General features: G+C 37.4%; 3 protein-coding genes across 4 annotated transcripts in view; 2 read left to right on the top strand and 1 right to left on the bottom strand.

Annotated features, from left to right (window-relative positions):
• LOC149053765 (oncoprotein-induced transcript 3 protein-like) overlaps nt 1-9,432 on the top strand; it is a 32,789-nt gene extending 23,357 nt beyond the window's left edge. Inside the window, exons 1-4 of one of the 2 annotated variants that reach the window (XM_089211190.1) lie at nt 4,730-5,011; nt 5,820-6,070; nt 7,117-7,231; nt 8,401-9,432. In XM_089211190.1, the coding sequence (XP_089067316.1) occupies nt 4,945-5,011; nt 5,820-6,070; nt 7,117-7,231; nt 8,401-8,771 (804 nt within the window). In that variant the 5' untranslated portion in view covers nt 4,730-4,944 and the 3' untranslated portion in view covers nt 8,772-9,432. Of the gene's footprint in view, nt 1-4,729; nt 5,012-5,819; nt 6,071-7,116; nt 7,232-8,400 lie in introns of those variants that run through there. The other variant, XM_089211188.1, reaches the window with a different exon arrangement.
• A 1,076-nt stretch (nt 9,433-10,508) lies between these two features.
• On the top strand, nt 10,509-14,298 carry LOC149053764 (oncoprotein-induced transcript 3 protein-like). Its single transcript, XM_089211570.1, has 3 exons — nt 10,509-10,988; nt 11,378-11,429; nt 12,694-14,298. Exons 1-3 carry the CDS (start codon nt 10,818-10,820, stop codon nt 12,879-12,881), a joined length of 411 nt encoding a protein of 136 aa, XP_089067696.1. The 5' UTR covers nt 10,509-10,817; the 3' UTR covers nt 12,882-14,298.
• Nucleotides 14,299-14,741: 443 nt separating this feature from the next.
• Nucleotides 14,742-23,209, bottom strand: LOC113671122 (60S ribosomal export protein NMD3). Its single transcript, XM_027187342.2, has 16 exons — nt 23,152-23,209; nt 22,910-23,044; nt 22,046-22,139; nt 21,281-21,361; nt 20,969-21,097; nt 20,195-20,285; nt 19,985-20,063; nt 19,637-19,733; nt 19,023-19,075; nt 18,492-18,556; nt 17,518-17,663; nt 16,901-17,016; nt 16,477-16,549; nt 15,891-16,003; nt 15,401-15,471; nt 14,742-14,990 (listed from the first exon to the last, which is right to left on the bottom strand). Exons 1-16 carry the CDS (start codon nt 23,193-23,195, stop codon nt 14,848-14,850), a joined length of 1,530 nt encoding a protein of 509 aa, XP_027043143.2. The 5' UTR covers nt 23,196-23,209; the 3' UTR covers nt 14,742-14,847.
• Nucleotides 23,210-23,509: the final 300 nt, after the last annotated feature.

The raw sequence follows: 23,509 nt of genomic DNA, 5'->3' as shown, positions 1-23,509 counted from the left end.
TCTCCCAGTTTTATGTCATGCAATCATTGGTGCCTCAGAAACTCGTGGTGTACTTCAACAAACTCCAGAGAGCTATCCGAGGTGAAAAAGAAAGGAACTTGCGAACTAAACAAACATGGATACGTCGATCAGAATACAAACCTTGATGATGAAAAAGGGGTGACATTCTGTTTGCTCGTGAAGGTACATAGTTCTTTAATTTAAGCCTTGCATAACCCATCAGAAGCTGGAAGGTTTCCTTTTATCAATTTTTGTAATGCTGCTGGAAATGGCTGCCGTGAATACTTGACGGACTGGGGATTTTTTGGATATTGTCTTTTTTTGGGGGGGTATGTGACGGTTTACTAAGAATTCTAAGTCTGTCCTGTTCAACCGTTAAACCTTTAAACTTGGTTTCTCTTTACGTGTTTTAGTCCAAATTTAAAAACTGTAATCTTTACATGTTTTTACTTCAACAGGGTTTCACTTCGGAAACACAAATTTGTCCAGCTGGTGGGAAGATCATATTTTGTTTGTGATATTTTCAGCTACAGACTTAAACTTGTGAATTAATGGTGCAATTTTCATTTGTATTTTTTCCGTCAGAGACATCAACCTCCTTGTGCTGCAGGCCTCGCTGGACCTCTATGTCAATACGGTAACTCACATTTTCAGTTTGCACAAATAACTATTTCATATAATTAGACAGACCACGGTAAATTTAGGCCCGTGCCACACTACTGCGTTTTTGTTTGAAAACGCATACTTTTTGACGTGTTTTCGCCGGTCATCCATACTTAAACGCCCGAATACTTTAATACAAACGGGAAATTTCGAAAGCGGTTTCAAAAGTGGAGTCTTTTGAAAACGCACCGTTTTAAAACGCTTCTTTTTAGTGTGGACAGGTGAAAACAGAGGCTTCGGTTTCAGTCGTAAACGGAGCATCTGTCCATCTCCAGGTCTATTAAGGATTGTAGTGTCGTGTGACACTATTGTCACTTTACGTCATGCATGTAATTGAAACAAGGGAATTCTGGGATTAAAATTTAGAGCCGACAATATGCTCGTAACGGCTGTTTACTGTTAATTACTTTCATGTGCGTTCTCCACATTGCATTGGAGACGAGGACGGCCCGTCGTTTTTGCGACTTGTGTGGTATTTTACTTAGAAGTTGTGTAGAAAAATACCAGAAATGAGAAAAATGTCCTCTCGTGTTATAAGTTAAATCATCGAATAAGGGATTTATTATCTCACTATTATTTCACTCATTCGATTTTAGATTGCGAAATATATCGTACGGCCTTATCTGTGCATCATATCGATCGAAAACAACACGAACGAAACCATTTGAGTGTTTTATGTGACCAACTAAAAACTCTGTCGCGCGTAAAAGTTCACTTCTTTACAAGTCAAGCTTAACAAACGCAAGAAAGAAAAAATCAACGTGTGTTGCTCCGTATTTTTGCCCTGTCTACAGTATAATACCGTTTATTATCGTGGCATATTTTCTGCGGGTCCTCTTGAATTTATTTGATTAATTGATGCAGTAATGGAATAACAGATATATTGTTGTCTTTACTGTTGTCCTTTGGCACAATTATTCTCCGAGACAGTTGTTTAAATTTTTACACTCCTTATATCATCAGGTGCATGAATGTTTTGAAGGACCTTTAATGTTCAAGTATCTCAGAACGTCATCAGTACAAGGTTTTGAGCGACTCTGAATATGAGAAAATATGAACCCATCATTTTTCAAATTCCCTCCATTCCCCCCCCCCCCCCCAAAAAAAAAAAAAAATGTTTTGGTGCCCATGTCCTCGCCTCCACCATCTTTTATGACATATCAGAACATTTCGCCTTTGATAAAGCCGCATGCTTGAGTATTCCAATATATTTTCATTTTTAGCTGCCTCAGAATGCAATCAGTACAAGATTCTGGTCGCGGCAAAAAATGTGATAGAAATTTGACAGACTGGTACAGATTCTCGGCGGGGGCTGGAACAAGCATAGCCACAAAATGCATGTCAAAAGGCCAAAGATGTGGAACGGACTTTCCGGGGTGGATGGACGGAGCACACCCAACAGTTGATGAAGGAGTCGTTTCCAGAAAAGTTTGTTTTAGTGGCTATCGCTACTGTTGTTACCACAACGTTATGATCAACTTACGGAATTGCAGCTCTTTCTTTGTATACAGACTGAAACCACTTTCATATTGTAATAGCCGGTACTGTGGGAAAAGTTAGAAGTTTATGGACAAACTTCGGTTTGCCCTAAATGACATTTAAACTATGGAGACAAAATCCTCACTTATTGTTGGCTGTCTTAGACGACTATCTTAGACTTTTAACTGCCGCAAGGTATAATTTCAAGGCTCTAAAGCATTCCTGAAAACAAAACAAAAAAGCTGAATAGAACGGTTTACGCTCGATAGTTTGAATCAGAGCTGTATTTTCTCTCTTCTCTTCCCATTTCTTTATTCTAAGCCCAGAACTTTCAATGGAATGAACCTCACGCAAATTGCATTCTCGTGCGTGATAAGTAGAAATAAGTGCGTGTGAGTGCGTGATGGCTGGCGATCGATGCCTTTACAACTAGAGAGGGCAACAGGAAACTCTTTTGGCGGTATTTAATTATTGAAAAGCTTTTTATATTTAGCACATTTAGAGGGCTTGATCAAGGCTTTGCATAATAAAAAGAGTAAATATCATAAGAAATGTCATTCTTTCAGCATGTATTATATCTGCTCCAGTTACTTCAGTTTACAGTTGACCCAATCAGTAAATCATGTATCATGATATAATTTTTATAATAGGAGTAAGTGCATGCGAGTGCGTGATGGCTGGCGATCGATGGCTTGCGGTTTCAACCTGACTAAAGATAAATAAAACTATAGGTAGGGCAACAGGAAACTCCTTTGACGGTATTTAATTATTCATATTGAAAAAGTTTTATACTTGGCATATTTAGAGGACTTGATCAAGGCTTTGCATAATTAATAGAATAATTAATCTTCATGAGAAATTTCATTCTTTCGACATTTATTGTACTTACTTTAACTAGTCACTTTTGTCAATTTTAAGTTGACCCAAAGTAATAGTTTAGTAAGGGTAGAATTCTGTAAGGTGTGTGAAATAATTTTCATCTTTCTTCACTTGGCGCCCTCTTTGACTTGTCCTTTCTAAATCGAATGCTTATCAAAAAAATGCCTGAGAGTAATTTAGATGTTTCTAACCCTTTTCAGTAAATTCGACCATAATTTACAGAGAATGTATTACACCTGCTTTGAGGACACATGCCATTTCTTTTCCAATTTCTTGTTAAATGCAAAAAATTGCCAAGAGTTTGAAATCGGCTCATGCATGGAGCAGGAGTCTCTTATGTAGGATTGTTGTGAAGCTACAATTCCAATTATTCAATAACGTTGATATATTTTCTCAGTGGGTGGCTATTTCACAAGAAGACATAAGCAAACGAAAGCGTTTAACGGGTGGCATGCAAAGGGCTGGCTGTCGATCTGTTGTTTTCTGCCAGCAAAACAAAGGGTCAGTTTGATTAAATTTGCTAAATTGAAGTGAGCCACAGAAGAAAAATAATGACTTTTATGATATGGCCCTTGGGGCATTGCTCTGACTTACAATCCCGTTGAAAACCATAATAAAGCTGACATGTGTGGGGCCGGATAAATTGACTTTAGCTAGAAATGAGTTGCGTTCTTCAATAAATCATGAGTTTTATGTTGTGACCCCGTATTAGACATGTGGGTTGAGTTTGTTGTTTCTTCCTGTCGTTACTCCGAGAGTTTCTTGATACCACTGGGTTCCAATGGCCTAAAAGCATGATGGATAATACGTTCGTACATTCGCAAACGTTTGACCTCTGTGTTTATCAATATTGTTAAATAAAATTTTGACTCCATTTATCCTTAGTTGTCGTAAACGCTCTGAAAACCTTCCCGCTGGGCTGCTAGACTTCAAACCCACCTCGAGATAAGCGGCCTTCACCTGATATTCTTTGAAAGTTTAATTAGGCAGCTATTGTTTGAACTGGAAAAACATAGTCTCGAATTAGGCAGAAATACAGACCTTTGTTCTGTTGGGGATCCATTTTGGGCTTGGAAATCTCGGAGCGAGCTCTTCAGAATGAATATCTTATTTCAATTTATTGAGCTAGTTTTCAATAGTGAAATTTTTACGGTCGAAATTTTTTACAGTAGGAATGGCGGGTTGACCGCTAAATACATCATTGACCACTTAATGTACAGAATTTCGCTCGAAAATACCGCTTACTTTGATTTTAAGAGAGAAACATGAATTCAAAATTACTTAAAAGATTATTCTTAGTTTTACTGGAACAGTTCCGCTTTCAGTAACCGTTATATACAGGTGGAGGACGATAAAAAAAGGACTTTGTAAAGGGTGACCGCTACCGCCTACTAGAAGTGACCGCTAAATAGAGGTGAAAACTATTACAGTGATTAAGGAGAAACATATTTGTGACTTTGACAAATGACTGCTTAATACGGCGCCACCAAATGCAGATTGGACTATTATTTCATTCATCATTTTCGCCGAGAGGAGGTGATTGTTATCTTTAATCCTTTTCCTTTATAATAGATTAACCTCTAAATATTATTCAATGGCTCTCGTATAATTTTCTCTTCATTTTGTGAAATTTGTGACAGCTATGTCGTGAGCTGCCATTCAATTGCGAAAACCTAATTTTAAACTCCCACATGGAAAGCGAACATCCATTAATGATAAAACACGGCAAACCTGACATCTCTAAACCAAGTTGTCTTAACCATAAAGAGCTATTTTCATCACGGCATATCCTCAGTGAGTGCAAAGGGACGTGTATTGGAGAGACAAACTAATCTGCTCCGATTTTGCCAAGAAAGAATTCAAACCAGTGACGAACTGTGCTAAATAGTTTTATTGCTGATACTTGGAGTGATATCTTTCCTTATGGTGGAACAACTGATCAGCATTTTTTTCCTATTCACGATTGCAATTTATTTGGTTCCTTCGGAAGGTGAGTTTAAAAAATAGATTGTATCAGCGAAATGTTTCACTAAGTTGAAGATTTCTGTACGTTTGGTCCTGTTTTCATAAAGAAAAATTTCAATGATCAATGCTTTATTCTTCTTTCTTCCTTTGCCGAGTGACCAAAAAGTGAAATTCATTTTTGTTATTATTGAGATAATTATACAATTGTGTTGAGTATAATGTTCATGCTTTCCCCAGCTTCCCTGCCTCTTTGGAGAGCTTCCATCTTCCGTAAATAATGCGGGAATGATTTGTCATTTCTTAAATGGCTGAAGCGGAATTTACATTTTATCTGTTCTCGTGAAGGATGGTTGGTTTGTCACGACGCTTTAAATTTGAAATCATGGAATTATTTACATGAATTATGTGATAAGAGATTACGGCTTAAAAAAAATGAATATTTTTTTCGAATTCGAGTTTCCACATATTAAAAGCATGAATATATTTTGTCTTATTTATTAGTCGTGGTTGTTTTAGTCTATTTGTTGATGAACGTCACTCTTATGGTAATTTTGGTCCTTTCAAATGTCAATAAGTCGAGTTCCAGTTTTCATCATTAAAGCAGTTTCTCAACATTAAAAAACCCTGATGGCTTTCGGAGACAATTTTCTAAAATGTGTCCTCTGCCCTCAGCGAATATCTCAGCCGATGCGTTTTCCTAGTCCGTTTTTTCTTCCAGATTTCTGAAACAACATCCTGTTATAATTTATAACCAGACGAAACAACCTGCCGTTAAACGATTGATAGCGAGGTCTTATCGATGTCTTATTTTCAAAACATACTTTTTATTGCAGATAATTGCCGAATACTGCAGTTTTTGGATGCCAAAGATGGCTCAGCGCTGGAAAAACACGTCATAAGAACAATTGCCTTAAACTCTGAGCATTCGTGCAGAGTTCAGTGTTATCTGGAGAACGCATGCGTATCGTACAACTTTGGAAAGAGAGTAACAGGAGATGAGGTCTGTGAATTAAACAATTCGACAGACATACAACATCCGGATGATTTAAAGCCGAGAGTGAATTTCATTTATCGTGGAGCTGAGGTATATAAAAGTTTCCTATAATTTTACAATTTTTTTTGTACCCAGAAAAAGGATCTCATTGGAGATAACCGTCAGCCGTGAAGCGGCCAAAAAGTTTAGCCATAAAAATAAGCGTAAATATTGACAAATTCTAATCGTTAGTCGTAAAGAGACTTTCCCTGTTAAAATAATTGTTTTATTATGCACTTTTTATAACAGTCTGAAAAGAAAACACTTCTCTCTAGGTTTTTTTTTTTTGAGAACACCACGCGGACGAGGGGCTTAGAGGCAAGGCAGACTTTGAAATCGACATAATAACCCAATTTCTGCTGCAGACATTAAGTTGTCATGTCAACTTTATTCGTCATTGTAATTGAATGTATGCTGTCGTCCAATCAGAGTTTTCATAGTTTAATGTATAATAATGGAAGTTATCAACAGTTAGCCGTAAAATGGCCAAAATGTTTTTATCGTTAGCCGTAAAAGCCACTACCCCATTGGTACCCTATCATAGAACTATCATAAAAGCCCCCTTCTATGAAGGCTTCTCGCTTTATTCAAAGGACAGTTTCAGGGCTAGAACTGATGTCACTTCAACACAAGTTTCCCTTCAATGAAAGTAACAGATACAAAGTCATAGCAGTCGGACCATATATAATTTTATAAAGGGGCTAAATGATGTCTCATTAGAGCTGTTCAATATTGTAGTTCCTCGTTGATGCGGACAATGCAATCAGCACAAGTCGGATGATTCACGCCCTGGCCCAATTATGTCGTCATGTTCTTGGGCAAGACACATTACTATTACCATGCCTCTCTCTACCCAGGAACATGAATGATTAAAACTCTCAGATCAGCATATTCCGATGAAGAGCTGAAGTTCTTCATGTCGCTTCATTCGAGGGAAACTGACAAAAGCTATGGCAATTATGAGCTACAGCTCGCAAACCTTAACCTTTTATCATTCCAGAAAGAATTACGTTCATAGATTCTTTTCGTACTTTCCCATAATCCTCCTGTCTCCTTCAGTCTGATTTGAATGTTTTTTTCCATTTATCATTTCCCAGAACTCATGTGGAACCACGCCTTGTATGAATGGTGGGACATGTCAATCCGGGTTTTTACCACACGGGTACCGCTGCCTTTGTGCTGCAGGCTTTACTGGGTTAAAATGCGAAACAGGTAAGATATTTGAAAGGAATGGGATAACGCCATCTGAAATCCAAGTTATCCTCTTCAGCCTATGACTATTTTGGCTCATTTTTGATCAGTCTTTCATTTCGATGTTTTGACATCTAACAAAACTAAGAATTTGTCACTGGTACCTCAAGAGCTCAAGGACGTAAGAGAGAGCACGAATAGTTCCTAATTCCATAGTCAGCTGCGACACTACAGAAACCAATTACTGCCAAAAAAAAGAAAAAAACGAAAAAAGAACATAATCTCCTGGCAAATTTTGATTAGACCCGTTTCTGAAGTCACTGGGGGTATCTTGCAATAACTAATCCCATGTAACACCTTATTCAATGGTTTAACTTAAAGTACGAGCGGATGTTTTGAGAGTTGAGTAGTATTTTATGTAAAAGTTGTGTAGAAAAATACGAGAAACGAGCGAAATGTCCTCTCGTGTTATATGTTACACCATCGAATTAGGGATATATGACTCCACTATTATTTCACTTTTTAATATTTTGATTTGAGTTTGCGAAATACATCCTACGCCCTCTCTGTGTATCGTATCGATCGCAGAAGGAGTACACGAAAGACGAAACAACACGGACGAAACCATTAAAGTGTTCTATGTGACCAACTAAAACATCTGTCGCGCGTACAAGTTCGTTTCTTCACAAGTCAAGCCTAACAAACGCAGAAAAGAAAAATCAAAGTTTGTTGCTCTGTATTTTTGCCCTGTTCTACGATGTAATACCGTCTATAAACGTGGCATACTTTGCGCGCGTCCTCATGAATTTATCTGATAAATTGATGCAGTAATGGAATAACAGATATATTGTTGTCTTCATCGTTGTTGTCCTCTGGCACAATTATTCCCCAGTGCCGTCTACGAGGTAGTTGTTAAAACGTTACTTTCCTGATATCATCAGGTGTAGGACTGTTTCGAAGGACCTTAAATGTTCAAGTATCTCAAAACGTCATCAGTTCTAGGTTTTGAGCGACTCTGAATCTGAAGGAAATATAGACCCATCTTTTTTGCAAATTCTCCCCACCCCCACCCCCCAAAAAATTGTTTCGGTGCCTATGTCCTCGCTTTCGCCATCTTTTATGAGATATCAGAACATTTCGCTTTTCATAAAGCCAAATGATTGAGTATTCCAATACATTTTCATTTTTAGCTCCCTCAGAATGCAATCAGTACAAGATTCTGAATGACTCCGATCGACACAGTGATTTTGGTCGCGGTAACCAAACATGTGATAAAAATTTGATAGGAGACTGGTACAGATTCTCGGCGGGGGCTGGAACAAGCATAGCCACAAAATGCATTTCAAAAGGCCAAAGATGTGGAACGGACGTGCCGGGGTGGATGAACGGAACACACCCAACAGTTGATGAAGGAGTCGTTTCCAGAAAAGTTTGTTTTAGTGGCTATGACAACTGTTGTTACCGCAACGTTACGATCAACGTACGGAATTGCAGCTCTTTCTTTGTATACAGATTGAAACCACTTTCATATTGTAATAGCCGGTACTGTGGGGAAAGTTAGAAGTTTATGGACAAACTTCGGTTTGTCCTAAATGACATTTAAACTATGGAGACAAAATCCTCACTTATTGTTGGCTGTCTTAGACGACTATCTTAGACTTTTAACTGCCGCAAGGTATAATTTCAAGGCTCTAAAGCATTCCTGAAAACAAAACAAAAAAGCTGAATAGAACGGTTTACGCTCGATAGTTTGAATCAGAGCTGTATTTTCTCTCTTCTCTTCCCATTTCTTTATTCTAAGCCCAGAACTTTCAATGGAATGAACCTCACGCAAACTGCATTCTCGTGCGTGATAAGTAGAAATAAGTGCGTGTGAGTGCGTGATGGCTGGCGATCGATGCCTCGCAGTTTCGACTTGACGCAAATTTTTTCAACTAAAGAGGGCAACAGGAAACTCTTTTGGCGGTATTTAATTATTGAAAAGCTTTATATATTTAGCATATTTAGAGGGCTTAATCAAGGCTTTACATAATAAAAAGAGTAAATATCATGAGAAATGTCATTCAGCATTTATTATATTTTGCTCCAGTTACTTTAGTTACAGTTGACCCAATCAGTTAATCATCTATCATGACATAATTTTCATGTCTAAACAAATTGATAGTTCTTTATGATAGAATTCTTTAAAGTATGTGAAATAAATTTCATCTTTGTTCACTAAGCGCCCTCTTTGACTTGTCCTTTGTAAACCGAATTCTTGTCAAAAAAATCCCTTAGAATAATTTGAACATGTCTGTAACCCTTCTTAGTCAATTTGACCATAATTTACAGAGAATGTATCACACCTGCTTTGAGGACACGTGCTATTTCTATTCCAATTTCTTATTAAATGCAAAAAATTGCCAAGAGTTTGGAATCGGCTTTTGCATGGAGCAGGAGTCTCTTATGTAGGATTGTTGTGAAGCTACACTTCCAATTATTCAATAACGTTGATATATTTTCTCAGTGGGTGACTATTTCACAAGAAGACATAAGCAAACAAAAGCGTTTAACGGGTGGCATGCAAGAGCTGGCTGTCGAACCGTTGTTTTCTGTCAGCAAAACAAAAGGTCAGTTTTCTTACTGAAGTGAGCCACAGAAGAAAAATAATGACTTTTTTGATATGGCATTGCTCTGACTCACGATGCCATCGAAAACCATAATAAAAGCTGACGTGTGTGGGGCCCAACGGGTTGACGTGAGCCAGAAATTAGTTTTGTTCTTCAATAAATCACGAGTCTCGTATTGTGAATAAAACAAATAATGATAAAGTTATGTTAGACATGTGGGTTGAGTTTGTTGTTGGTTCTTGTCGTCGCTCCGAGAGTTTTTCCCCGGGTCCTCCGGTTTTCCTTCCTCCATAAAAACAAACATTCTAAATTCAAATGGGAACAGTGGAAAAGAAGAGCCACCTCGTGGAATATCTACTGCTAAATTCCCATTATTTATTAATGTAACCATTTTATTATTATTATTATTATTATTATTATTAAAAAAGAGGTTTACAAAATGCCTTTAAACTCTCCATCATCCTCTTCCTAAATAACAGACTCCATTCCTTCTTGCTTTTTCGAGTCTCTTTGTGAAAAATACTTGATGAGAAAAAACATCACCGTAATTGAAAGACAATAGCGCTGCTTGACGACAAGAAGCTGAATACAAAACTTAAACGTGGGATGAATAAACTTATACATTTATTTGAAAACATTGCATGTCAAGGATATTGTGGTTAAAACGCCTCTATGTGGTCAAGCGTCACTCTTAATGTTCCCAGACGTAAGATTGTTAACACCTTTTAGCAGGATTCAACAAATTACCCCCTCGCATTTCAACTTGAGTTTTACTTGGTGAAGGACTAAAAAATATTCTTGAATTCACCTCAAGTCACGATTCATTTTGCGCATGTTTTGTCGAGTAATGGGTGAAAGGAAAATTGTCTTTTTTATCCTTGTTCAAGGAATAATGTTTACAAAACACGCCAGTTGTACTAATTCGGCTCTCTCTCTCGACGCGAGAAAATACTCGGCTTAATGGTCATGTTGTTAAACAGTTTCTATCGCCCAGTCTTATGTCATGCAACCACTGGTGCCTCAGAAACTCCTGGTGTACTTCAACAAACTTCAGAGAGCCATCCGAGGTGAACAAGAAAGGAATTTGTGAACTAAACAAATATGGATACATCAATCAGAAAACAAATCTTGATGATGAAAAAGGGGTGACATTCTCTTTGCTTGTGAAGGTACATAGTTCTTTAGTTTAAGCCTTGCATAACGTATCAGAAGCTAGAAAGTTTTCCTGTTATCAATTTTTGTAATGCAGCTGGAAATGGCTGCCATAAATACTTGACGGAGAGGGATTTTTTGCATATTGTTTTTCTACAGTATCTAACGGCTTACTTAGAATTTTAAGTCTATCCCTTTCAATCTCTTGATTTCCTTTCACGCGTTTCTTAGTCCATTTTTTAAAACCTTTCGTAACCTTTACATGTTTTTACTTTATCAGGGTTTCACTTCGGAAACACAAATTTGTCCAGCTGGTGGGAAGACCATATTTTGTTTGTGATATTTTCAGTTACAGACTTAAACTTGTGAATTAATGGTGCAATTTTCATTTGTATTTTTCCGTCAGAGACATCACCTTCCTTGTGCTGCAGGCCTCACTGGACCTCTATGTCAATACGGTAACTCACATTTTCAGTTTGCACAAATAACTATTTCATATAATTAGACAGACCATGGTAAATTTAGGCACGTGTCACACTACTGCGTTTTTGTTTGAAAACGCATACTTCTTGATGTGTTTTCGCCGGTCATCCATACTTAAACGCCCGAATACTTTGATACAAACGGGAAATTTCGAAAGCGGTTTCAAAAGTGGAGTCTTTTGAAAACGCACCGTTTTAAAACGCTTCTTTTTAGTGTGGACAGGTGAAAACGGAGGCTTCAGTTTCAGTCGTAAACAGAGCATCTGTCCATCTCCAGGTAAATTAAAGATTGTAGTGTCGTGTGACACTATCGTCACATTACGTCATGTATGTAATTGAAACAAGGGAATTCTGGGATTAAAATGTAGAGCCGACAATATGCTCGTAACAGCTGTTTACTGTTAATTACTTTCGTGTGCGTTCTCCACATTGCATTGGAGACGACGACGGCCCGTCGTTTTTGCGACTTGTGTGGTATTTTATGTAGAAGTTGTCTAGAAAAATACGAGAAATGAGAAAAATGTCGTCTCGTGTTATATGTTAAACCATGGAATAAGGGATTTATTATCTCACTATTATTTCACTCATTCGATTTTAGATTTCGAAATATATCGTACGGCCTTATCTGTGCATCATATCGATCGCATAAGGAGTACACGAATGACGAAACAACACGAACGAAACCATTTGAGTGTTTTATGTGACTAACTAAAAACTCTGTCGCGCGTAAAAGTTCATTTCTTTACAAGTCAAGCCTAACAAACGCAAGAAAGAAAAAATCAACGTGTGTTGCTCTGTATTTTTGCCCTGTTCTACAGTATAATACCGTTTATTATCGTGGCATATTTTTTGCTGGTCCTCTTGAATTTATTTGATTAATTGATGCAGTAATGGAATAACAGATATATTGTTGTCTTCACTGTTGTTGTCTTTTGGAACAATTATTCTCCGAGACAGTTGTTTAAATTTTTACTCTCCTTATATCATCAGGTGCATGAATGTTTCGAAGGACCTGTAATGTTCAAGTATCTCAGAACGTCATCAGTATAAGGTTTTGAGCGACTCTGAATATGAGGAAACATGAACCCTTCATTTTTCAAATTCCCTCCACCCCCCCCCCCCAAAAAAAAATGTTTTCTTTGCCAATGTCCTCGCCTCCACCATCTTTTATAATATATCAGAACATTTCGCCTTTGATAAAGCCACATGGTTGAATATTCCAATATATTTTCATTTTTAGTTCCCTCAGAATGCAATCAGCACAAGATTCTGAATGACTCCGATCGACACAACGATTTTGGTCGCGGTGACAGAAAATGTGACAACCATTTGACAGAAGACTGGTACAGATTCTCAGCGGGGGCTGGAACGAGTATACCTACTCACTGTCTACCGCACCGTAGATGTGGAACGGACTTGCCGGGGTGAATGGGCGGAGCACACCCAACAGTTGATGAAGGAGTCGTTTCCAGAAAAGTTTGTTTTCATGGCTATCATAACTGTTGTCACCGCCACATTATGATCAACGTACGCAATTGCAGCTCTTTCTTTGTATACAGACTGAAACCGGTCCAATTTTGTGCCAGCCGGTACTGTGGAAAAAGTTAGAGGCTGAAACACAAATCTTGTTTTTAAGGATACTGTATCTTTATTCGTTTGTTTAACCTGCAGTTGAACTAATTCAGATATCACAAGCACGTCAAGAATGAAACTTAACTTTAAAACAGTTCGTCCTTTTTTAAGAATTTTCATTTAGAATATTAAAGGGGGCCTGATCAAGACTTTGCAGAATTATACGAGTAACATTTATGAGAAATGATATTCTCTCAGCAGGTTATTATATTTACTTTAGTTTCTTCAGTTAGCGACTACTCCAATCGGAATATGATGAAAGACGATGTAATTTTGATGCTTACACCAAATGATTGTCCTTGAAGGTAGAAGGTTTGTAATACGTGTAATTAAATGCACCTACCTTAACTTTGTAGTGTCTTTGACTTTCCCTGTCGCTAGAGATCCAAGAGTTGTTCTCAATGAATGCCCTTCTAAAAAAAGTTGGACTTATTTGTGATACATTAATTCAAATTTGACGAATAATTACAGCGAAAGGATCACAGCTGCTCTGAGACCTCTGGCTATTTGTCACATAAATTCCTTTCCCCGTTGCAGTCTTTCGCTTTCAGCAACAGTGAATATGAGTTCAAAACATTTCAAGGACTGAAGTTTTTCACAGTTGTTTTTGTGCAGTGACCTAGATGACATTTAATTTGCGGATATAAAATCCTAACTTATTGTTGACTATCTTAAACGGTCGTCTTAGACTTTTAACTGCTGCTGGTTAAAATTTTAAGGCCCTAACTCATTCCTGAAAACAAAACAAAAAAGCTGGACAGAACGGTTTACGCTAGATAATTTGAATCAGAGCTGTATTTTCTCTCTTCTCTTCCCATTTCTTTATTCTGAGCCCAGAACGTTCAATGGAATGAAACTGACGCAAACTGCACTCTCGTACGTGATAATTAGAAATAGGTGCGTGCTAGTGCGTGATGGTTGCCGATCGATGGCTTGCGGCGGTTTCGACTTGACTGAAGGTAGATAAAACCATCGGTAGGGCAACAGGAAACTCCTCTGACGGTATTTAACCATTCATGCTAGAAATTTTTTATATTTGGCATATTTAGAGGGCTTGATCAAGGCTTTGCATATTAAAAAAAGTAATCTTCATGAGAAATGTCGTTCTTTCAGCATGTATTGCACTTGCTTTAATTAGTTACTTCTGTCAACTGTAAGTGATAGTTCTTTAGGGTAGAGTTCTATAAAGTGTGTGAAATAAATTTCATCTCTCTTTACTTGGCGCCCTCTTTGACTTGTCCTTTCTATACCAAATGCGTGTCAAAAAGACGCCTGAGAATAATTTGAAGATGTTTGTAACCCTTTTAAGTCGATTTGACCAAAATTTACAGAGAATGTATTACACCTGCTTTGAGGACACGTGATATTTCTATTCCAATTTCTTGTTCAATGCAAAAAAGAGTTTGAAATCGGCTCTTGCATGGAGCAGGAGTCTCTTATGTAGGATTGTTGTGAAGCTACACTTCCAATTATTAAATAACGTTGATATATTTTCTCAGTGGATGGCTATTGTCACCTGAAACTTGGTCACGATAGTGCGGATCCAAACGGAAGTCGAAGACACTCGAAGTGTCATGAGACGAAATCAAGTCAACACGTGAGCTAAAAAGTGCAAGACACGTGAGCTCAAAAGTGAAAGACACGTGAGCTCAAAAGTGCAAGTGACACCAAGTTTATTCAGTACGTTTTCATTGATGTCATCTTGTCTCATTGTGAAAAGTGTCTGCTTTTGATATTGCCGTTGAATATTTAGCCAGGTACATCATTCTGTCATCATGGCGCCCGTTTCCGCCCCGTGGTCCCGTGCATCGGATTCCTCAAGATGCAGGTCTTCTAACATCTCCTGGAGACTTATCCGTGGGGCGTCATCGTCATCATCTTCTGAGGCGCCTTTGTAATCACGATCTGAAAGTAACAATGGTTTCAATTAGTTTCCTAACCAGCTTTGTTCTCGAGTATTTTATCTTGATCTGAGAATTCACTCTCAGGCAAAATTCCTACTCATCTCGGATACAATATGGTCCATGCGGGAAACTATGTGTGGAGCACATTCCGCGAAGCGTTGTAAAGCAAAGACCACAGTAACTACAACGGCTGATCAGAACAAAACTGAACTTCACAAGGATTCTTTGTAAACAGGCATGGACGGCCAGACCAATTGAAGTTGGGTTTTGCAAGTGATTGTTTGAGAGGAAAGCGGGAGCTTTCTCGACCAATCATAGAATGGAATAAAATAAAAACTATGGAATATTCCGGATTACGTTAGAACATGACGTTATGTTTTTGCAGAGATAAATTAGGTGTTAATCACTTACCGACATAAATGTTGACCTGCTGTCGGTAGATCTTATCTTCCTCCAGATCACCAAGGAAAGCATCGTAATCCCTGCACAGATAAATTGCTTAGATTAAATTCGGTCGTAGTGTCAAACAAATTACCTCGCTATAGTGTTGAATAAGGACATTGGAACAAAGGGTCGGTTCTGCTGCTCAGCGCATGTGCATGGTGGGTGACTCATGAAAAAAATGTAAAAGGAGACTACCATAGAACCTTTTAAAACAGAATGTTCGCTAATGTTTTCATAATTTTATGGGTCATTCATACTTTCTCATTTTCCCTTTCCCATGACTTAAAAGAACATTTCAATTCAACAACCCCCTTTCCAATTATTTTTACACACAAAGAAACATGGAATTAAGGCGAGGACAGGCCATGCACCGAGGACAGGCCATACGCCGAGGGCAGGCCATGCGCCGAGCAAAGCGAATACGTCCTTCATAAATCCATCAAAACAATTACAGTACCCATCCAAACTGTCTTGATCAATTCCTGCCATTTCTTTGTCAAGACCCTTTAATTTCCAGTTTCTTCTCCGCCGTCGCCTCTTCTTGTCACCGTAGGATTTCTTCACCAAAATCTGGAAGTTTTGACAACAAACATCTCATTAAAGGAGTAAAGCCAACGTTTCTGCATCTTGAAAAACTTAGTCTACGTTCTTCTGGTGAGTCAATTGAAATCTGTTTTAATCCTCTCCATCCTTAGTCATCCCTTTTCTTTCTTTACTTCCTTTTGGTTCTTTTTTATTTCTATTTCTTGCTTAATTGAAATTCTGAAGTCTTCCTTAAAATTGAAGATTTTTTGGTAGGGCTCAAAATTTGACTCAAGTTCATAATTTTCAATCCGCGTCAATCTTCTCCATCGTTAGCAATCCTTGTCTTTTCTTTGCTTACTATTGCCTCTTTCAGATTTTTTATCTTACAAAATTAATATGTAGTAGTCTTCTTGAAGACTATTTGGTTGAGTGGTTTCTAGCCCACGGCTGTTCTTTTGGCGGTGACTTACGGCTGAAAACTGAACTCAACTCATCACAAACACAGTGAGACCTCTTACCACATCTGGAATTCGTTCGGGGTTCATCTTGGCAAGATTCTCATCGCTTACATTAGTTGTTGTGAAATCAAATCTATCCAAAAACAAACATAAAAACATATAAAAAAACTAAGCGGTTATAACATTTGAACAAACCACACTTTTCAAACGGTTTACTCATAGTGTACATAACAATGGTACGTGTGAAATACTCCACGTTAAGTGTACATAACAGCAAAAGTACGAGTGAAAGAATTAAAGTATGTTTCGTAGTTAATTATCTGCGATTCAACGACACGATTTGGTATGAAAATACCATATCTCTTTTTTTGAGGTTCCATGCCGCACTTGAAAGATGAACCACTAGTTATTCTCAAAGACCAGTCTGTGACGTCGGTACAAAACAAAAGGATAGGAGGGATGGGGGGATGGGGGTTAGTCTTACCCCAAAACAGTATCCCCAGTCTTCAGGAGATGGCCAAGATGAGTGCGGCAGTGATACTGACAATCATTCGTACCCAGGTCCTGCATCCGCGCTACCCATACATCCGCCAAAACATGCTGATAAAGCAAGAAAAAAAAAGAAACAAAAAATAAAAACAAAAACAAAAAAAGACCATCTTAATAATAATTGAGAAGCGCTCTGTGAAGCCAACGTGAAAATAAATAATATTCTTGGTAGATATTTGTCAAACCCGAGGGAATAACGTTTTCGATAGCACAATTACATACATGGTTATGACTAAAAATATACCCATAAAACATCTGAGATATTTTGATCCTACAGAAGCCAAGTCTGACTGAAAATGACCAACAAAAGTCTTCTTACAACCCCCCTTAATAGCACGATGGCGGAAAATCCCAAGGAGTAGAGGTACTTTACTTTAAAATCAGTAAAAGAGACTCACTGGTGGTTCAGGGATTTAATTAAACCCTCTCAAATCAAATTTCGGGAATATTTGCGTTTTCAACATTTGTGGGAGTATCCACTGCCACCTTAACTAAGAGGATAGAAGAGAACACAGCTAAGTTCCTATTCATGTATACAGAAATTTCAGATACCTTTTGACTGAGGTTGGTTGTTGACGAAGATAAATTCTTTGAATCAACTGGCTCAATCTGAAGAACCATGTACTCAGTAAATTGCTTATATGTGCAAAGGCTTTTGAAAGGCAGACGCCAGTAGTTCGATGCTGAGATTTCTGCAGCTAAATGATATAGAAAACAAAAGATAGAAAATGGTACTTGACTTTAATAATCATTTGAATACATTCAATTTAACTTTTCCTTGGTTTTTATTCATCTTGAAATGAACCACGTTTTTGTGATAGTTATTACACATTCTCAGGATGCAGTGGCCTACAGTTTAGCACTGGACTCAGCACAGAAAGGGTCCAGGTTCCACTCCTAGGTTCCACTTCCATTCTTAACTGTTTACACCCAAACATCAGTATGCATATTCTCCATACTGTTCTCTATACATTTGCTAAGGTGCTGACCAGGAGAATCAGTGTAATAATCTACTTCTGTAGTTGTTGATCATTTCCATTGTTCTCATGACCTTAGTGTGTGATTCAGGGGTGACATTGTATGGAGAATTTAGATGCTAGACACTCTTAGAGGCTAAAGGGTTTTAATAAAACACTTTCATAATAAATCAAGTAACAACTAGCACAACACAATCGACTCTCACAATACCACTTTCCATTTACAGGTATTCATTGGTATTTGTGAACCATCAAGAAAAACATCATTGCATAAAAATGCACAGGGGGGGGGGTCCCTTAGGTCAACCAAGCATCCCACCAAACAGGGGTGGAATCAGTAATGTTCCCTCTATGCTGCAGAACCCTGGCATGATCTGTGGCACTTGGACCAATCAGCCTCTGACTTGATTTGCCTCCACCTTCCCATTCCCTTACCCCACCTCTTCAATATCATTTGGCACAGTAACTGGGGTTGTTGCCTTCCATTTGGTAATTGCATCTGTTTGAACATGACGGCATGAAAACTACAGCTCTGATATGAAAACTTACTTTGTAATGTTGCTGGATCAATAAACTGTAAATTTGTGCTGACTCGGTTACAGATGACATTTTGACTGAAAATTAAAAAGCAATGACAACAAGTTCAGTACTGATAATATCACACACTCTGCAATGACTGAAATTGAAAAAAAATTTTTTTGGAGCCATAAAGTGAAATGTTTTTCCTCCTCTCCTGGCATCATTACTCTGAGGCAAACAGCATTTTCAAAATTTGCAGTGGACTTACTTTCTTCCTTTGTAATCTTTTAAGATCACAAATTTACTTCTCTGATTTCAAATAAAAGAATTCATTATTGCACATGTAAACTTAACTTTTTGAGAGCAAAATACATTGAGCCATCAACTTCTAAGACTGCCAGTGTTGGGGTTAAACGATTTTTTCCTTGGTTGAAGACTGGAACTATAACTCCAATATTCAGTTACAGTACTTTGGAAAACTTGCCCTAAGCATCCCTTGGAATATTGCAGATGCATCAATACAACCTCAAGCTGGCTAATAAAATTTTTCCATTTTCTTACCTGATGTTACCAAGAGATCTTGAAACTTTCAAAGGCAAACAAACAACTTCCTCCTGGAAAACATCATTGTGATCACAGCTGATTATTAAAATTCAATCTGAATACTGAGCAAGGTGTTCATTAGGCATGGTAGATCATATAGTTTTTTGGTTACTTTGCAGACTGATTCCTTGGTTAAATCATCATGGCCTGAGCAATAAATTCTAAAAATGTAGAGAATGTTCACTTGCTGTTTTAAATTAAATTATCCTCCACAGTGTTATTCTATTTCTTACTGAAAACCCTAACTGTAAAATCTGTGAAATTTGCCTTGATTCTGGTTAAACTAAATCATAATTTTTGCTCAGGGTTTCTCTGACATGAAATATCTACCTAATTGTTCTTATATTTCATATTTCAGGGAACAAAACATTTATCTGAGACTCCATGGAATTGGAAATCTTTTATCATGTATGATTCATGTATTAATCATGAAATATTAAGCATTGGACTGTCTTGAAAACTCCTTCAATGGCAAAAACCAAAATAAACCTGGCAATTGGAAATGCTTGAGTAGTGTTTGGAATGGACTGGACTAAACAAAACTAGATGTTGAAACTAGTATTATAACAAACCCTGCAAACAGGAACAATTTCCACAGAGAAAGTGTACTTGTAGTTGTATGTATTGTTGTGTACATCATGGGAGATGAGCTTCTCGGAAGTTTTGTACCTGGAAATAATTTTAAAGGTTTACTTAAAAATCATGACAGGGAAAAAAACAGCTGCATTCAATTCATGTGCATGTATGTGTGTTACCATAATGATGTGAACTAATACAGTCAAGCTCACAGGTGATGGAAACTGTTCGATCTGGTATCAAATTCTCAGAAGCTGCATGATAAGAAATCTAAGGCAAACAGTGGAGAGAATTAGATAATTGTGACCTTTGGAGTTAGGGGTTTAAATTTAATTTCTCCTTACCTGCAAGGAACAACAGACTGCAAGAATTCAACAAACTTGCGAGCATCTGCTCTAGATGCATAGAAGAAGTCCACCCCGTCTAAATATGATTATAATAACAAAGCAAAGTTCAGTTATTAATGTCAAACAACAAAAGCAGGGCAGGAACCTCTCTCCTTCCACAAAAGTCACCTGAATTTCACTAAATTTTAAAATAAATGTCTCTCTTACCTGACTCTTGCTTGACCTTCACAGTATTCTGATGGGCTCCATGTTTCAAAATCAACTGTTCAAGATAGAAGAATGTCTTCTTGTGTGATGTCTGGAAAAAATATCAAAACAATATTTCATTGTTGTATTCTTGATTACAGTTAACATTTTCATTTAATTTAGCAGTTACAACCTGCCTAAAACATAAGCACATCTTGGTGGCTAATGGTTTGCGGAGGAAGAAAGACTTATTTGAGTACTGGTTAGTCCTCAAGACTCCAATGCTCAGTTAATCAAAGTGCAGATTACACCATCTTATGGATAAATCCCTAAGAGTTAAGAAAAAGTACTGCACTGTCCAGCGGATGGCAATTTATCCAGTGTTATCCATCCAACAAACAACTGGGGCTTTATAAAAAGTTCTGGATTCAAGGCATTATCAAGGATTTTCTATTGTGTTCTTGGACATGACCATAACTTCTCAGAGGTTCAAACTATTAGAGAGAACTTTTCATATTATTAAAAGGATACTTATGAAGAGGCATTCCATGTCCCTTCATGGTCTAGAAACTGTGATAAGCTACCATGGTGATGAGCTGATAAATGCACAAGACTAAGTTCCTCCATCCTAATTGGCTAAATTGTGAATATGCTGTTAACTTAATTTTGAATTTAAGTTGAAATGAATTCCTGTCCAAGACTCATGACCTTTTGATCCAAAATATGACATTTCATTTCATTTCCCAGTTCTCCCACACTAAAAAAAATGCAATTACTTTAATAAACACACAGTACCTTCTGTCTGACTTGGACAACAGCCTTCCAGTAATCCTGAGCAGCCTGTCGATGACATGCATCACACATCTGATTTTGCACAACAAATTCCACCACAAACACCTGCTGCAATATCGTTGAATTTACCACCTGCAATGGAAGAGGTTTTACCAATCAGTTTTACACTTTCCTCCCAATGAATATGAGTAAAGGGCATGATGTCTGGTTCTAAGTTTTTTTAATTTTAATTTCTCAATTACTTTGAATCTTAAAGACAAAGTTTCTGGGGAATGACGACTCAAATTTTTATCACTAACACAATAAAAAACAAACCTCTTTCTGAATGGTTAATTTCACTTTGATTCTTTTAGAATGAGGCTCTGTCCAAACAAACCCTGCATCAACCAAGCGAACCTGAAGTAAGATGTATTATTACTTAGTTCATGACATACAGGGTTCTAATTCATAACAAGGTGACAGATAGCTCTTTGGATGAATGAATAATTATTAACTTTTTGGCAATGCGGTGAGTAAGTTTGAGACAATAAGCTTCAAGAGAATCCTCAGAAGATGCATGATTTTCTTCTGGTGAATCAAAATCTTAGTCTCCTGAATGTATTTTTGAAATTTTCTCTTTAAGTTCAAATGGTAGGTATCTCACTTTTCCCACCAACTGAGATACATATAATAACTCCTTTTGGTTGTAACAGACCAAAATCTAATTTTTTTCCTTATATCATGATATAAACACAAATACAAAATGGACATGAGTGAAAATAAAGGAAATCTCTGGTAAGAACTCTGACCCTTTAACTCCCAAGATCTCACTAGTAATTCTCCTTACTGTGTGTCATTTAGTTCTTGTGATGTTAGTTTTGAGAATTTGGTATTGGATCAACTAACAATCCCATAATTAATATTTTCTTTATTCTCAACACTTGTCTGCTTGATATTGTATTGATATTGTAAGGGGAAGTTCTGTCCTGGTCACTCATGGGAGTTAAAGGGTTTTGTAAGTATCTAACACCCAATTCTACAATCTAAAATACAAGAAAATGTGTGGCAGTCAGGAGAGAGGATTTATATTCCTTACTGCACCTTATTCAACCCTTTTAGCTTTTTCAAACACAGTGCTAGAAGTTCTCTTGATTCTAATGCACATGTTGTCCACTGGCTTGGTGGCTGAAGATATCTGAAGACAAAACAGAAAATTGAGGAGATCTGTTAATATTGAGATGTTAAGGTGTATGAATCAGCAAGCTGGCATACCACCAAAACTTGATTTTTACCATAACAATAATTATTAATAACATTAATAGGACTGAGTGGAGTCCAATTTGGTTGGTAATCATCGCTGATTTATGAATCACAAGTAAGATTACAGAGAGAATTGGATGATGCAAAGTCCTGTTACCAATTAATTAAAACTATGACAAAATTTGCGAAAGAAACTAGACATTGTTTATAAATTTTCACACAAAGACAACAGTTAACTGGGAAAAATGCGTAGGGACAGCACATGCACATGACACCTACAGTCCAGTTACACAGGCGTGATATGTCAACTTTCCCATTACGCTGTCCTATGAAAAGCATGACATGTACACTGTCCTACTAGAGCTCAACTTGGGCTGGTGACATCAAACACGTTCGAGAATCTTGTTATAGTTTTGATAAAGAAAATAATAATAATAATAATGATGATGATGATGATGATAATGACATATTACATTTTTAAAATTTGAACTCTTGTAGGTACGATTCACCCGATTGAAAATCTTTTATAGTCACTTTACGAATGTCAACACTGTTCTCGTGTTCTTCTTTAGTAGCTATCAGCACATTTTTTTTCAATAACACAATTTATAGTTATGACGCGACAAAATCTATGAAGTAAACGAGTTTCCGTCGATTTTTAAGCATCGATATGAGGTCAAGATTAAATCAGTCTGAAAAACTTACCTTTCACACGCTTTGCAGAAATATAAATTACTTTGCTTGGGAATTCCCTCAGTGATGTCGACTTGCGTTCGTAGGCACCCAACGCACATGTTGGATGGGTTCGGAGTAGTAAGCACACCACATTGACAACAAAGGCTGAAGATAGTAACCAAAGGAAATATTTTCAGCGAGTGTTTCCTTTAAAAGACTAGATCAAAGTATGAGTAAAGCTAAGTTTGGCAAATCGTCTGTGTTTTTGATACCTGGTTTGGTTTTCGGAAGAAGGGATTTCGTCCATATACTCCATGTTGGATTGTTGCTTAAGAAGAATTGTGGGTAGTATTGCGCAACATGGCGTAAGAGTTTATTACTCAGTGGGGCTGGGTGGGGATGGAATTGCACATGATCATGATGACTCGGATAAACAGACGAGGTCGATTTCTGGGGAACAAAATGGATAAATAAATTCCTTTATGCCGAAGATACAACGATTTCTTCTTCCGTCTTCTCCTTCATTATCATTCGAACATCGTTTCTGTAACGTTCGCGATTTCTCGTCATCCAAATATGGAAAGGGCGGTATAACTCTCTGAAATATCTAGTGTAGGGCTTTATAAGCGC

This window comes from Pocillopora damicornis, chromosome 1 (genome assembly GCF_964200805.1).
Source record: "Pocillopora damicornis chromosome 1, jaPocDami1.2, whole genome shotgun sequence".
Classification (NCBI taxonomy): Eukaryota; Metazoa; Cnidaria; class Anthozoa; order Scleractinia; family Pocilloporidae; genus Pocillopora; species Pocillopora damicornis.
The sequence above is the reverse complement of the archived record's forward strand: the minus strand, read 5'-3'. Positions and strand labels throughout refer to the sequence as shown.